The 16601-nt window shown below is 33.3% G+C and overlaps 1 protein-coding gene across 1 annotated transcript in view; it reads left to right on the top strand.

The window, feature by feature from the left end:
* The window catches only part of LOC114331062 (calcium homeostasis endoplasmic reticulum protein), a 67802-nt gene that overhangs the window by 5846 nt on the left and 45355 nt on the right, over positions 1–16601 (top strand). The window contains exons 3-5 of the mRNA XM_028280538.2: positions 4136–4541; positions 12791–12862; positions 16180–16571. Coding sequence (XP_028136339.2) covers positions 4136–4541; positions 12791–12862; positions 16180–16571 — 870 coding nt within the window. The remainder of the gene's footprint in view (positions 1–4135; positions 4542–12790; positions 12863–16179; positions 16572–16601) is intronic.

Genomic DNA, 16601 nt, shown 5'->3' with positions numbered 1-16601 from the left:
AAAAATCAATTATAAAAGTGTCATTATTAACAACATTAAAACATATAGTATTTTTGACGAAGATCGCAGAACCCCCTCCTCTATTTTGTGACCTTGCCGTGTAGTTGGCCAATCTGTAGCCCTCAATATGGACTGTTTGGATTTCCTCGTCTGCCAGCCAGTGTTCTGTAAGGCATAGAATGTCAACATTCTTGTCCTTGATGCATGCCTCCAAGAGACCAATCTTATTTCTCAGTGACTGCATATTGAGATGAAAAACACTAAGAGGTATTGGAGATTCACTTGAGTTTATATCTTCTTCATCTTTTGTCCCTGGTGGCTCTGGATATCATAAAATGGTTGACTGAGATCCCAATTGGCCAAAGGGACATATCAACAATTTCATTTGCCTGATCTGTGGGAACTCCTAGCTTGAAGGAACTTCTTTGATCATCCTTTTTAGTGTACATTCTAGAGCAGCAGCATCTACGATCAAAATAGTCATGATGATGGGGTTTTGTTCCTTTAAACCCCCCAAACTATTGTGTACGTTCCAATTAAATTATTATTGTAGTACCATTAGTTAAACACAATGTTTTTAAGACTTTTTTTGCCTCTTAGTACTTATTCGAAAAGTCAGTTTTTTCGAGATATTTTGAATATTTGTCAAATCCACCACATATTTTTATATGGTTAAGTACGATTATGGAGACTTGGTAATAATATGAAAATTTATTTATGATTTACATTTTTAGGTATATTTTGAACCATATTAAAAAAGAAGCCACATCTCGATAAAAGGTACCTTCTCGAAAAAATACAAAGAGGCAAAAAAGTTTTAAAAACACTGTGTTTAACTAATGGTACCGCAGTAATATTATAATTGGAAAGTACACAAACATTTGGGGGGTTTAAAAGAACAAAACCCCCATAAAATTTTTATGTAAATATATTAGAAAATAAGCCTCAACTTGATAAAAACTGCCTTATCGAAAAAATACTAAGAGGCAACAAAGTTTTAAGAACATTGAATTTAACTAATAGTACCACAATAATAATTTAATTGAGACGTACACAAAAGTTTGGGGGGTTTAAGGGAACAAAACCCCCATAAAATTTTTATGGGGTGCACAAATTTCACTATAATTTTTCTTTAAGATGTTCCTGCCATAAAAATGCCACATGCCCATTTTCAGTTAAAAATCTCCAATAGTTTTCGATTTATTCGAAAAAATCGATTTTCATTTTGTAACTTCAAAGGGCTGTAACTTTTTTTATGTGCATATTTGTACTAAGGTAAGTTAGGTTTATTCGAACTATTTTTGGTCCCATAATATATGATTTAATTTATGACCTGTATTTTTGTTACACCCTGTATATGTCCTTGGCTTGATCCCAACTTGAATTTTAACTACTGTTGTCCCAAGTAAGTGTACAATCCCAGAGTTCAATTCAGGTCCTTGAGAGCCAGAGTGGCCCAACTGATAAGAACATTACGTTACATAATCAAAGAAAATGATCAGAAGCTAACAATGTCCTATTGTTTTAGTAACTGTACACTTATTCTTTGTATTTTACTCATTAGGCAACTCAGCTTCTTCATGGTACTCGCGAGAATCACAGGATCATCAGCGTGCCTTATGGTATTAATTATTTCTCCATTTATCTTTATGTCCTCTGTGCTTTCCTCTAGTGTTTTCTTAAATACTTCCTCTGAGTATACGTTAAAGAGAATAGGACACAGCCCTGCCATACCCCTTTTTCGATTTCAATTTTATTGGTCAATGTAGATCCTACTTTGACTGTTTGACCCCAATAGAGACTTGCTATTGTTCGAATGTCTCTGTAGTCGATTCTGGTCTTATGGAGTATGTACTTCAATTATCTTCTTATGCTTTACATTATCAAGTGCTTTTGTGTAGTCTATAAAGCATTTATATATCGACTGTTGAAAGGTAAAAGGTTGTAACACACAAATCAACGTTTTTCAGGAAGTAGAAAAAATGTTCCATCTAAGTAATTTTATGAGGAATTAATCTAATAATTTTTTTCATTAATTTATAGATCTATTGAAGAGCGTTCACGCAAAAGTTAATAAGTCCACAGTTGAAATTTTTTAGTTAGGCATGGATTCGGCATCTAATAGCAAATAGCTATCAATATTTTCATCAAAACTCATACTAAAGTTGATCATTACAAAGTAATAAACATTTTAAAGGTGTTTATCCAAAAATCCAAAAAAAATCAGTTGCTTCAAAGAGCAATAGCAAAAGAACAAGTTTCTCAAAATTGGTATAATTGGACTTATCAACTTTTGAATGCTCTTCAATTATTGACCTACAAATTAACAAACACAATTATTAGGTTAATTCCTCATCATAGTCGATTCACTGAGGGTAAAGTATTGCAAAACCTATGAATTTTAAAGAACCACTTAGATTGACATGAAATTTGGCATACACATAGGTAACATGTCAAAGAAGAAAAGTAATATTGTGCCGATGTGTGCTTTTGCCATGGGGGTGAATTTCACCTTTTTTTGGAAGGGAATTTCACCCCTTTTTGGAGGTGAAAAAGTATATGTTCAATGGTGTATAGATGAGATCACTAGACCCAGTAAAAGAAGAGTTATAACTAATGAAAAATAGGTTCATAGGTACTCGCCAAATTAGAAATCGAATATTTTAATGTAAAATAATCAAAAAATTAAGCACTTTTTGGGGAAAACTCATTACAGCTTTTTTAAAGTGTTTAAAAAAGCTTAATTTTTGGTTTTTAAGAAAGTTTCTAGCATTAAGTAAGGAAGTTATGCTCAAAATAAAGTTGGTTCCTTTTTATTTGTTAAAAAAATCGTCAAAATCACCACTTAATTAGCATCCCAATTGAAATTAATTGTTACCAGTTCATAAGTTGCTTTACTCGTGTATTTATTGTTTATATGATATGTAAGTTTCATTGGTTCAAAGTGCTTATTTTTGACGGTGTAATTGAAAGGGCTTGAACTATTCAATAATCACTAGATTACATGCAAATTTTGAACAGCCATATCTTAACTAATCCTAACAGAAAAACAAAAAATCCATAATATTTGAAAAAGCAAAACCTACATTTTTTACTCTTTGTGATTTTTGGTATCATTAATAAATTTTAAGTTATTTTGAAAAAAAATGCTGTCTAAAAATTAAAAAATATTCACTCTAATAAAACTTTTTTTTTAAGTAAGCCCGTTGAACTGATGAAACTTAACAGATCATATAAATAATACATACGTAAATTAACTTGTGAATTGGTAACAATGAATTTTATTTAACATGCAAATTAGGGGGTGATTTTCCTGAGTTTTTTTGACCGAAAAAAAGGGACCAACTTTATTTTGAGTGTAACTTGCTTACTTTTGATGATAGAAACTTTTTGAAAAAACAAAAATAAATATTTTTTTAAACACCCAAAAAAGTTATTCTCCAGAAGTTTTCCCCAGAAAGTGCAATATTTTTTGATTATTTCACATTGAAATATTCACTTTAAAAGTTGACGGATATGAACCTAGTTTTCATTAGCTACAACTTTGCTTTTACTGTGTCTAGAGAGTTCAGAATGCATACACCATTTTAGAAGCTGTATTTTTGTTAGAAATGTTTTTTCGATAAAATACTTACTTTTTGAGTTATTTGCAAAAAACTGCCTAAAAACGTGATTTTTTGTTGAAAAATGAACATATTTACTCGAAACATAATAACCCGAAAAATATTAACTTAATGAAAAAATGCTATAGAACAAAAGTTGCTAAGAATTAGTCATTTTATCCATTTCCTGACTTATTTTGAACATATAGTTTTTTATCCCCTAAAAGGGGTGAAACTCACCCCCAGGGCAAAAGCACACATTGGCACAATATCACTTTTCTTCTTTGAGATGTTTACTATGTGTATACCAAATTTCATGTCAATCCAAGCGGTTCTTTAAAATGTAGAGCAAAAACCGTGATTGAATGTACTATCAAATTACTTAAATGGAACGTTTTTTTCTACTTTCCGAGAAAAGTTGATTTGTGGGTTACAACCTTTTACCTTTCAACCGTCGAAATGTCTTCATATATATGTTCATATCTCTGCAGCGCTGGATGAGTACCTGTAGACTAATATATTCTATGTTTTAGTATTTAAACAACAGCAGCAACAGGGAACTGTTTTGACTGATCAGGAAAACAGTTGGAACCCCTCTAATCAAATGCAGCACACTGCCGAAATTGAACAGATTAATAAACAACAAGACACTTTAAGGGAACAAATCAAACAAAGTGAACATAATTTGACGGCCCAACATACAGTGTTGCTTCAGCAACAACAAACACAAATAGAACAAACAGTAAAAAGATGTGAAATTGCTGACTTACAAAGGGAGGCCACCAAATGTGAAGTGGTTTTGAATGACATTTACGGCATTTTGCAACCTATAATAGATAGTTGTACAAAAGATAGTATTAGTAATGGGAAGTCTTGGTTTTTGCAACATGCCACTAACCAGGAAAAGGCAGATTGTATTGTGCAGTGTTTGTTATATAAGTAAGTAATAAATTTTGGATTTATTACGCAGTAGACTAATTTATAGAGTAAAATAGGAGTGTGCATTTTTGCACTTCAATTGAAATATTTTGATGCCTCAGAAGCCAATCTGTTTTAAGTTAATAAATGTTTGAAATGAGATAATAAGATGTTTGTAAAACTAGTTGCATGTAAAAATATGAGGAGCCATTAAAAATAAATGACTCATAATCATAATATAAGTATCACATTCAAAAATACAAACGAGGACAAGCTATTTGTGGTTGGCATATTCTTCAGTGTTACATCTCATTTTTAGGGAGAACTGGACTTACACTGTTTGACTTCTGAAGCATCCATTTAATATATTTAGAGATATAAACCTGTAGTTGCGTATTTTGCACACAGTGTAAATTAGGGCTTACAATACCGGGATTCCGGGATCCCGAATTAAGATAAACAAACAATTTCGTTATAAGTATTAGAATCTGCAATGCCACATTTTGCAAGAAAAAATAACCCGATGGAATTTTGGAAAAAATACAAATCCACTTTCCCTGAATTTTATTATTTGGCTATTCGCACTGTGCGTCTCCCCTCTATTTACAGTTATTTGACAGGCTGTCAGACTTTGTAAGGACGTTTTAACATTGAGTCTTATGGGATTATTTTGTTAAACTTGAATATTTTATTTTGTAGTGATAATACCGAATACAATTATTAGAATTCGTCAGTTATTCATTTATAGTGAATTTATAGGGCAACAAAAATATTTTCTTTTTCATTAATAAAGATTTATTGACATAAACTGCGATAGTGAGGTTATGTATACATAATCAAACTAATAATAGGTCTGGATCCCGCGTATGAAAAAAAAGTTGATTAATAGCAAGCTGAAAATTTGTTAATAGCTTAAGGGTGTCTAGTCGGACAAACTTTGATATATGGGAACACTGGAACAGGGGAAGTTTTAATTGTGGAACAGGTTAAAAACGGTGGTTTGGAACGGTCAGACCACGAAAACGGCACATGTATTTTGTCCGACAGAACAGACTTAAACCCTCCGAACAGAGATTAAACTCTCATGCAAAAATCAGACTGCTATTTATCACCAAATGGGCGTTTTAATGAGTGGAACATGTAGAATATGTCAAATGACAGGAATTATGACAGGTGATAAATAGCAGTCTGATTTTTGTATGAGAGTTTAGTTCTGTTCTGTCGGACAAAATAAATGTGCCGTTTTCGTGGTCTGATCGTTCCAAATTTTTAACCTGTTCCACAATTAAAACTGCCCCTGTTACAGTGTTACCATATATCAAAGTTTATCCGACTAGACACCCTTAAGCTATTAACAAATTTTCAGCTTGCTATTAATCAACTTTTTTTTCATACGCGGGATCCAGACCTATAATCAATATTGGAAAGTGAAGAATTTATATCAGATTAAGTGCGTTTTTATTTTCTGTTTATATTAATACATAATATCACTAGCGTGACACGGCATTTTTTTAAAGTTCCATTTAGACATATACAAAGCGTCCTTACAAAACTTTCCAAAAACCGTTACCATGCATGAGCAGGTCGGTAGATTTTGCTTTGACACTTTGTTAACGCTCGGAGCGAATAAGATATTTGTCAGGTCAATACCTGCCACATCAGTACCTTCCGAAAGAGTATTTTCAAAGGCTGGGCAGTTAACAAACCTAAAAAGAAATCGTTTATCGCCCAAAAATTTGGATCAAGTTTTATTTTTAAACAGCTTGTTTCAGGACTTCATATATTTTTTGTTAATACCTATACGCTCTGAGCTTTGCTGGTGTCGCTCCTAGCGGATTAGTAATGCAACTTTCCCCGGTAATTTTTAAATTTATTATTTAATTGTTATCGCTTAATATTTACAACGCAAAAAAGTAATTAAAGTGTAATCGATTTTTTTAAGATTTTGCTAATCATTTTGACGTTCTATTGATGGAATATTAATTTCTTACTTCGGATACTTTCACAATTATCGTGTAGATGGCGCTAAGATTAATAGATTAATTTATAATTACATATTACGGAACATTAAACAAACTTAAATTCAGTATTTAAAACGTAAGTATATTTAAGGTAAAGATATATACCACGCTTTGACCAACTAATATTTTTTATAATTAATGTTTTTATTTTTAATTTTAAATTAATCACTTTGACATTTATGTCAAATTTCCAGTAAACGTTTACAGACTGGCGCTCGCGAATTTTTAAATATCCCCTCTACGTACGAGCTGCTCACAGCGTATAGCAAGTCAATATAACAATTGAGGTAAGTAAAAATATAACTAGTAAATTTTTTATTAATAATACCGGTTGTAATACCGGTATCCCGATATTTCAAATTTCAAATATCAAATACCGGTATTCAGATTTTAGTTCGGTATTGTAAGCCCTGGTGTAAATCAATTGTTCATTATATTCAGTAGCCTGAAGGTTTCCAAAGATCTTCACTTCAAAGGTAATAGTCATTTTTTAATAGTAAAAATATTATTTAATATGTGTGCTAATTACTGATGGGGTTCTCTAATACCAAGAATCAACTACTATTCATAATAATTTGATTCCTGAATTCTCAAGATGTCTGGAAAACTTGTAAAAGTATTTGAAAGCAGCTGATAAAGTGATCATATCAGTTAGGGGTCAAAGTAATGCCTATATAAGTTATTATTTAATTTAAATTTGTCTTTTTATGTCTTTTGGTTGGTGTTTGGTTGGAAGTTTCCTCCAAGACAAACTATGTCTAGATCTGTCACTGACTGACAGACATGGTCCAAGTGTTTGTGGTGACTATATTGCATGTTTAGTCTCTTCTCAAGTTGTTCAAAATCAACTGTCTTCTCTACAGCTATGGTCTGAAATACACCCAAGGCATCTCCTAGAATAACAATAGTCAGATTTACAGCCTTTTCTTTTTCGGACTATTTAGACAACGCGAAAACGGCGGGTTCGTTGGGAAAAATATTCCCATGAGATTTTTTTGCATAATTACATTCGTGAGACATCCCAGAATAAGGTTCAAGAAGTCGCCCACGTGAAAAGTGGGCCAAATTTTTTTTAACAATTTTTTTTTAATCAAATTGCAAAAATCAATATTTTTGGTCCGGACAATTTTTTTGTAGGTTTTTTGGACCATTCTGGATAAAAAAGGTCTCTTATAATTTTTCTCTAAAGTTGATCGTTTTCGAGTTATAAGCAATTTAAAATTGAAAAAAACGAAAAATGGCGATTTTCAAGGCTTAATAACACGGTTAAAAGTTATTATTATGAAAGTCGAAAGTGACTAAATCAAAGTTTAATGCCCCACCTACAAGATCCCGAAGAAACTTTTGTCATTATTTTATTACTAAGCTGTTATTTTTAAGTAATAATATTGAGTGCCATGCACGTGGTAGCCGACCGTAAATGCTGAGTGGGAGAGAGATGCCACTCCGGCAGTCCAATTGTTCATCTTACTTGCACTCACATTTACGGCCGGCTACCACGTGCATGGCGCTCAATATTATTACTTAAAAATAACAGCTTAGTAATAAAATAATGACAAACATTTCTTCAGGATCTTGTAGTGGGGGCATTAAACTTTGATTTAGTCACTTTCTGACTTTCATAATAATAACTTTTAACCGAGTTATTAAGCCTTGAAAATAGCCATTTTTCGTTTTTTTCAATTTTAAATTGCTTATAACTCAAAAACGATCAACTTCAGAGAAAAATTATAGGAGACCTTTTTTATCCAGAATGGTCCAAAAAACCTAGAAAAAAATTGTCCGGGCCAAAAATATTGATTTTTGCAATTTGATTAAAAAAATTGTTAAAAAAAATTTGGCCCACTTTTCATGTGGACGACTTCTTGAACCTTATTCTGTGATGTCTCGCGAATGTAATTATGCAAAAAAATCTCATGGGAATATTTTCCCAACGATCCCGCCGTTTTCGTCTTGTCTAATTCATTCACTCTTGAATCATGTATTTGTTCCATAACGATTTTCTGTTGAAAGTTGGAACATTAACACAAACAGAGCCTCCACTCCCTTCAAATGTCAGCGGTGGCTCCAACTTACATTTCACATTGCCATCTTTTATCTCTATTATAATTATAGAATTCCTGTCTGCTGTTTCTCCATATGTTTTCTCCATATTTTTCTCAATACCTTTTATCTTTTCTTCGAAAGCCAAAATATTTACAGCATCTTGGTATTTTTAACAAAGATATCTTATCTTTGAGGGAAGACATCTCAGAAGTGACCCTTAGAGATTTCCAAAGGGTTGTCAGCAGAAAGTCTGCTGTCCAGAGGAAAAATCGCGCTAGAGGTTTTGCTTTTAAACTTTGTTTTCTAAAGATGGGATGTCACCAGAAACTTTGTTTTCCAACAATGTAATATCACCAGAAACTTTGGCCACGGTGAAAGAAACTTTTAAAGTTGATGAAATCATAGTAGCATGCTTGTCCTCAAACACATAAGCTTCTGGATCAAAACCATCTCCTTGCAGAAGATGGTTTTGATTTCTTGCAGAAGATGGTTTTGATTTATCTTCTTTTATTCTTTATATAAATTACTTTACTTATACTTTTTTGTTAATCTGGACTTCAATTTTTCTTGTTATTGCTAAATGGGTCGTTCCAATGTAGTAAATAATTATTGATTATTTTTAAAATCTATGAATCTATCTAATTAGCCTTCTTCGGTCCATCTTTGGACATAGGCCTCCCCCCAATCCTTTTCCATTCTTTTCTGTCTGTCGCCACAGTTATCCACCTAGAGCCCACATGCTTCTTGACATCATCTGCCCATCTCGTTTGTGGCCTTAATCTGCTTCGTTTATATTCCCACGGTCTCCAATTTATGAGAATTTTGTTCCATCAGTCTTCCTTTTGTCTTATTGTGTGTCCGGCAAATCTCCATTTCAACTTTGCAACTTCTTGTCTAACATCCCTAACTTTGGTTTTCTCTCTTATCCACTCGTTTCTCTTTTTATCCAATAGTCTTATGTGCAACATTTTCCTTTCCATTGCTCTTTGCGTTTTTATGATCTTAACCATGTTTGCTTTTGTAAACGTCCACGTTTGGGAATCGTAAGTGAGAACAGGGAGTATGCATTGATTGTATACCTTGGTCTTAAGATGTTGTGGATATCTTTTGTTTTTAAGGATGTAGCTTAGTTTTCCAAATGCCGCCCATGCCAGTCTAACTCGTCTTTTGATCTCTGCTGTTTGGTTTTCCTTGTCAAGTTTTATAATTTGACCCAGATATGTATAATCGTGAACTTGTTCTATTTCATCTTGTCCGATCCTCATTGTGATGTCCTTATCTTTATTTGTTATGGTTTTGGTCTTGCTGTAATTCATAATAAGTCCTATTTTTAAAATGATTATTTATTTAATAACTTTAGTAATTTATGATTAAACATGCTTTTAAAACTTGCTTTTTAATTTCAGAGTTCTTAAAAATTTCAATATCGTCGGTGATGTGACAATACCTCCTATCTGACAATACCGTGAGTTTTTTAAGAGGGACGAAAAACCTTTTTTAGGGTCACCTACTGTTTTCATGTGTAAGTTTTGACTTATTAAATAGTAAATACATAGCAGAATTTACTACAAAACAAATCAATAAATATCTTATAAAAACAGGAGGTGGCCCTAAAAAAACTTTTTCGTCTCTCTCTAAAAAACTCACGGTATTGTCAGATAGGAGGTATTGTCACATCACCGACGATATATTTAATTTCAAAATTAAAGCCATTCTGAGCAAAAAATTAAAGCGAACCTATAAACTCAGTTTTTGTGCTCTTTTCAAATGTGCAAACCGATTTTGAAAATATCAATATACAGGGTGTTATTTCAAGGTCAAATTTTTTTTATGTTTTTTTGGTAATCCGGACCTAGATTTTTCTTGTGATTACTGAATGGGTCGTTCCAATGTAGTAAATAAGTATTGATTATTTTTAAAATGAGTATTTGTTCATTAACTTTAATAATTTCTTATTAAAAGTTAATAATACCTGCTTTTTAATCTCAGAGTTCTTAAAAATTTGAATATTATTTCAAAATCAATAATAATAGTCTCCCGTTTTATACCGCTATCGCGGCTTTGGGAGGCTTTGAGATTATAGCAGGGTAGTCTGCTATATCTAGGGCCTTCGGTATACAAGGAAGGTAACAGGGCCAGTGCTACGCTTCAATTGCCTATTATTATCTCTGGTTTTACCCAAGGTTTTACCCTCATATTATTCAGGCTGAGTCGACCTTGGACCTATAGACATTTTTTAAAAAGTCTAGTTGCTCTCGCAGGCGCGCGGCGCTGGTTTCCAAACCCCGGCCTACGTTCATGGAAGTCAGACATCATACCGTCTGAGCTACTTCGGTCCACTTATTTCAAAATTAAAGTCGTTAAATTGTTTGGCAAAAAAATGGAAGCGAACCATTACACTTAGTTTTTTGTGCTCTTTTCAAATATGCAAACGGATTTTGAAAATTTTAATATACAGGGTGTGGTTTCAAGGTCACAATGAATTTATATTTTTTTCCGGACCTGTAGTTATATCAAGCAGATAATATGGAAGTCGCAAAAAAATTTCGAACTGAGAAAATTTTTATTTTTACATAATAAAATAATAATAAAAAATAAATAAATAAAAAAAATTGAAACAAAAAAAAAGAAAAGAAAAATAACAAAAAAAAAAGAAAAAAGTGTTTACCACAAATTAAAATATATAATAAACAAGCTGAAAATGCGAGTATTATCATAACGAAAACTTTGTTTATTTACGTATTTTAATTCATAATATGGAAAATTGCTATTATGAAAAGTTGTTTAGAATTAAAAATTAAGTTTTAATGTGCAATTATATCATTCTAATTTAAATGTTGTGAACTATAAAGGTACTTTACTCTTGATCGAAATTCATATTTTTTGTACACCTCTTATAAAATTAATAAAATTTTATATATGATGGTTGCATCATAAATCTTAGACCATGAAGAGCTTTTTATGAAGAATAACTTTTCTTCATCAAATGAAAAATAAAGGAGTTATAAATGAAAATATTGTTGGTATCCATAATTTGAGAAAAATCTTCAAATATTTTTTTCCATTAGAAGGATGTAATTTCACATATCAGACCATAATTTATTATTCCAAACAACATTTCATATAGTCGGTTCGCTAAACTTAGACACAACGGGCTAGTGATTTTAGTCAGTAATTTTACCAATTTGGCAAAAAAAATAATTACTACATAATTAGTAATCTTACCAATTTTGGCAGAATTGGCAAAAAAGAAAAAAATACCTACTAAAATCACTAGCCAGTTGTGTCGTGAGTTTAGCGAACCGACTATAATAACAATTTTCATTTCATAACAAATGGAACAGTCCATTCATCATTAGGTACTCCCATTAAAGGGGAGACTGTATACTCGTATAAACCTTTTTGAAGTTGTTAATAAAGTATTGCTTTCAAAATATATTCAAATTGTATTTTTGAACATCATATTTATTTTATATAATAATTAAATTCACTATCAAATGTCATTGATATTTTATTAATACTTTATTTAAAATTTAGTTTGACATTCACGAAGTGTCAAACTCAAATAATGTAAATAACCTATGATTTGCTTAACAAATTCAGATTAAAAAAACTAGCCTACTTACTAGCAACAATTTCAGCTGACGTTTAGTGTCGGCAGAAAATAAAAGGATTGTGACGTCACATTTTAGACTTTGAGGTCGATTATCTCGAAGACGGTTAGAGATATCGAAATGTCGTTTTCAGATTTGGATTCAGAAGACTGAACTACATAAGAATCCATCGATAAATCTGCTCTAAGTATTGCAGGAACGGCAACGCAATAACACACAGACTTCGCGCATTTATAAACGAAAAGTTTTTGTTGAAAAACAGTAAAATAATTAAAAAACAAAATAGAAAAAACAACACAATGTACCTATGTATCATAAAAATAATATTGTATTACTTATGTTATGAAATAAGAAATTTATGCCTATGAATCTGCAATCAATCACAAACAAGTCTGGCTAATTGGCTCTGCCAAAGCCATTTTTCAGAAAAAAAAGTATTTCCATCTACCAATGAAACACTCTTTATAAATACACTGAAATTAATTCGTTAAAAACGCTGTAATATCCGTGGCTGCACCTATTGGAGATCTATAAAAACTAAATTTTCCCGCGTAATTTTGCTTTTATATAATAGGATATCTTATTTCAGAGTTTTACGAACGACAGTCTTCACTCAAAAATTACATGTGATATATTTAGTAAACGATTTACTTCATCATAGGTAAGTTTCTATAATTGTACCCTTTTCGTGGATTGTTAATTCTACGAAATAAAAGGCAGATATCGAGCACTGAATTTTATTTAATCTTGCCCAAGTATACTTTCGCTCCTAGAGCATCTTCGGAGGCATTTCGTCAAAAAAAGGAAGGTAACCTCGAATGTCATTATTTATTGTCTGATTAGTGGCAACTTATCTCGAATAAAGTACGTGCCTCCTAGTGGCGGGATACGGGCAACAATACATTGGCTTATAGGGCAGTCCTTACAGTAGGGATCCTGGCCTATACAGAAAAATGCAGGCGGGTGTGGGGTAATACTGCACTAACGAGTGATAGAATGATGTCAGTGAAATTTGTAATTGATAAAGAGGTATTGAATGTTGTGTGTGTGTGTGTGTATGCTCCCCAAACAGGTCTGAGTGAGAATGAAAGAAGAGCTTTCTATGATCAATTAGGAGACGTACTGAATGATATTTCAGCAGAGGAGAAAGTTATAATAGGAGGTGATTTCAATGCGCATGTGGGCCAAACCAAGACAGGATATGAAACAATACATGGGGGATTAGGCTTTGGAACTAGAAATGAAGCTGGAGATGACATGCTTGAATTAGCAACAGCAGTGGATATGGCGATTGTTAACACATTCTTTAAAAAGAGAGAATCTCAACTTATTACCTACAAAAGTGGACAACATCAATCCCAAATAGACTACTTCATGATAAGGAAAGAAGACATACGTAAATGCAAAGACTGCAAGGTAATAGTTAGTGAGACAGTAAGCCAACAACATAAGCTGCTTGTTCTGGACATGAAGTAAAAAGCGAAACTAAACAAAAATATCGGAGAGGACCACAAAAAATCAAGTGGTGGCTGCTGAAAGATGAGAAAGAAGGTCTATTCAGGAGAAGAATAGTAGAAAAAATATGTTGGAACATGAAAGGAAACCCTAATAAAATTTGGAGAAAAATGGCCAGTAGTATTAGAGAGACTGCTATTGAAATACTGGGGAAAACGTCAGGAAAAAAGTTTGAGGATAAAGAGACTTGGTGGTGGTCAAACGAAGTACAAGGAAAAATAAAAGAGAAGAGAAAATTATATAAAAAGTGGCAAGAAACCAGATCCGACACAGATCTTCAAAACTATATGGTGGCGAAAATGGGAGCGAAAGTAGCAGTAGGAAAAGCCAAAGCAGAAGCGTATTCAAACCTATACGATCAACTTGATACCAGGGAAGGCGAAACGAAGATATATAAAATATCCAAACAGAGAGCAAAGAAAGCAAAAGATCTTAATCAGATAAGATGTATCCGAGATGAAAATAATAAAATACTAGTTCACGAAAGGGATGTCAAAAAGATATGGAGAAAGTACTTTGACAGCTTATTAAATGAAGAATTTGACAGACAGCCTGTAGAGTCAACGGAGACAGTGGCAGCAATTGTCACCAAAATAACCAACGAGGAAGTGGCTTAAGCGCTTCAAAAAATAAAGAAAGGAAAAGCGGTAGGACCAGATGATATTCCTGGGGAAGTATGGCGAGCATTGGGAGAGACAGGAACAAGGTGGCTAGCAGGTCTATTTAATAGAATTATGGAAGTCGGACAAATGCCAGACGAATGGAGAAGCAGTATACTGGTACCTGTTTACAAAAACAAGGGAGATATACAACAATGTACAAACTACAGGGCTATAAAACTGCTTAGCCACACCATGAAAATATGGGAAAGAGTAATTGATAGACGGATACGTGAAGAGACCGAAATATCCGAGAATCAATTTGGCTTTATGCAGGGTGGATAAACAACAGATGCAATTTTCATTATAAGGCAGTTGATGGAAAAATACAGGAGTAAAGAAACAAACGCTCATATGGTATTCATTGATCTTGAGAAAGCATATTATAGAGTTCCTCGAGAGATTCTGTGGTGGGCACTCAATAAGAAAGGAGTGCCTGGTGAATATGTAAAGATTGTGAGGGATATGTATGAGGGAGTAACGACTAGTGTTAGGACAGGTGTGGGAGAGACTGATAAATTTCATGTGAAAGTAGGATTGCACCAAGGCTCTGTGCTTAGTCCGTATTTATTCTCATTAGTTTTGGACCAGATAACAGCGAAACTACAGGTTAACATTCCATGGTGCTTAATGTATGCTGATGATGTCGTGTTAGTAGGAAATAGTGAAAGAGACTTAGAACAAAAACTGGAACAGTGGAGACAAGCTCTGGACGAAAAAGGTTTAAAACTTAGTATGACAAAAACAGAGTATTTGGAATGTTTATTTAAAGATGGAGCTACTACAAATAAAATGGTATCTTTGGATGGTGAAATGATTGTAAAAAGCAATAGTTTTAAGTACCTAGGATCGGTATTACAGACTAATGGAGAAATAGATGGAGATTCATGCAGTAGAATTATTGCTGGATGGATGAAGTGGAAAGAAGCGAGTGGTGTGTTGTGACAGAAAAGTTCCAATTAAGCTGAAGGGAAAATTCTATAAAACAGCCATAAGACCGGCTATGATGTACGGAACTGAATGTTGGGCAGTGAAAAAGAAAGAGGAACAACGAATGCATGTGGCGGAAATGAGAATGCTTAGATGGATGAGTGGAGTGACAAAGAAGGATAAAATTAGAAATAAGTATATTAGGGGAAGTCTAGGTGTGGCACCAATTGATGCCAAAATGAGAGAGCATAGGTTAAGATGGTTTGGTCATGTTCAACGTCGAGACGTTAATCACCCAATACGAAGAATAGCTAAAGTGCAGATTCCTGGAAGGAGTAGGAGAGGAAGACCTGGGGGGAGGCGATAAGGCAGGACATGTTGGTAAAGGGGATTAACATTGATATGACCCAAGATAGAATTGTGTGGAGAAATGCAATTAGGGAAGCCGACCCCGCATAGGGATAAGGCAAAGAGAATGATGATGATTAGTGGCAACTTAAATTAACATTTCTAACAAATACACTACACGAAGGACAAACAGATAAATTTGAGGTACAATGTACTTCCATCTTCAAAATGGAGAAGTACCAAAACTACCGGCACTCAAATTTATCTGTTTGTCCTTCGTGTAGTATATTTGTTAGATATATTATGTTAATTTAAGTTGCCACCAATCAGACAATTAATAACATTCGAGGATACCTTCCTTTTTTGATGAAATGTCCCTGAAGATGCTCTAGGAGCGAAAGTAGGTACTTGGGCAAGATTAAATTAAATTCAGTGCTCGATATCTGCCTTTTATTTCGTAAAATTCATATATTCGAGCATTCAACCGCAATCCTATTTTATTGTTAATTAATTTTGGTGATTATAGTGCAAGAAAAAATGCCAGTGATATTAAAGAAGCCTTAGAAAGAGTAGTCGTTCCTATGTTTTGCAATGCCAGCATAACAGCTACAAAAGAACAAAAACTAAAACTAGATAAATTGTTAAAACTGTGGGAATCGAAAACAAATTACTTGAAAGCTGATACATTAGAACGAATGAGAAATCCTGTACAGAGTTATGCCCAGTATCAAGCCGATCAAGTAGCTAAATATGAGTCGGAAGTTTCTAGCTTGTCACAACAGACGAAAGTCACGTATGATGGGTACCAGGCCCAGCACCAGGCTTTTGTCTGCCATGCCATGCAGCAGATCATGGATCTGCAACAACAGAAGCAAACGTTAGAGCAACTAATAATAGCTCAACCTACACCACCAGCAGGTAACCATTCAATTTTTAAGTTTCTTTTTG

This window comes from Diabrotica virgifera, chromosome 2 (genome assembly GCF_917563875.1).
Source record: "Diabrotica virgifera virgifera chromosome 2, PGI_DIABVI_V3a".
NCBI lineage: Eukaryota > Metazoa > Arthropoda > Insecta > Coleoptera > Chrysomelidae > Diabrotica > Diabrotica virgifera.
Note: the sequence above shows the minus strand (reverse complement) of the source record. Positions and strands in the feature narration are given on the sequence as shown.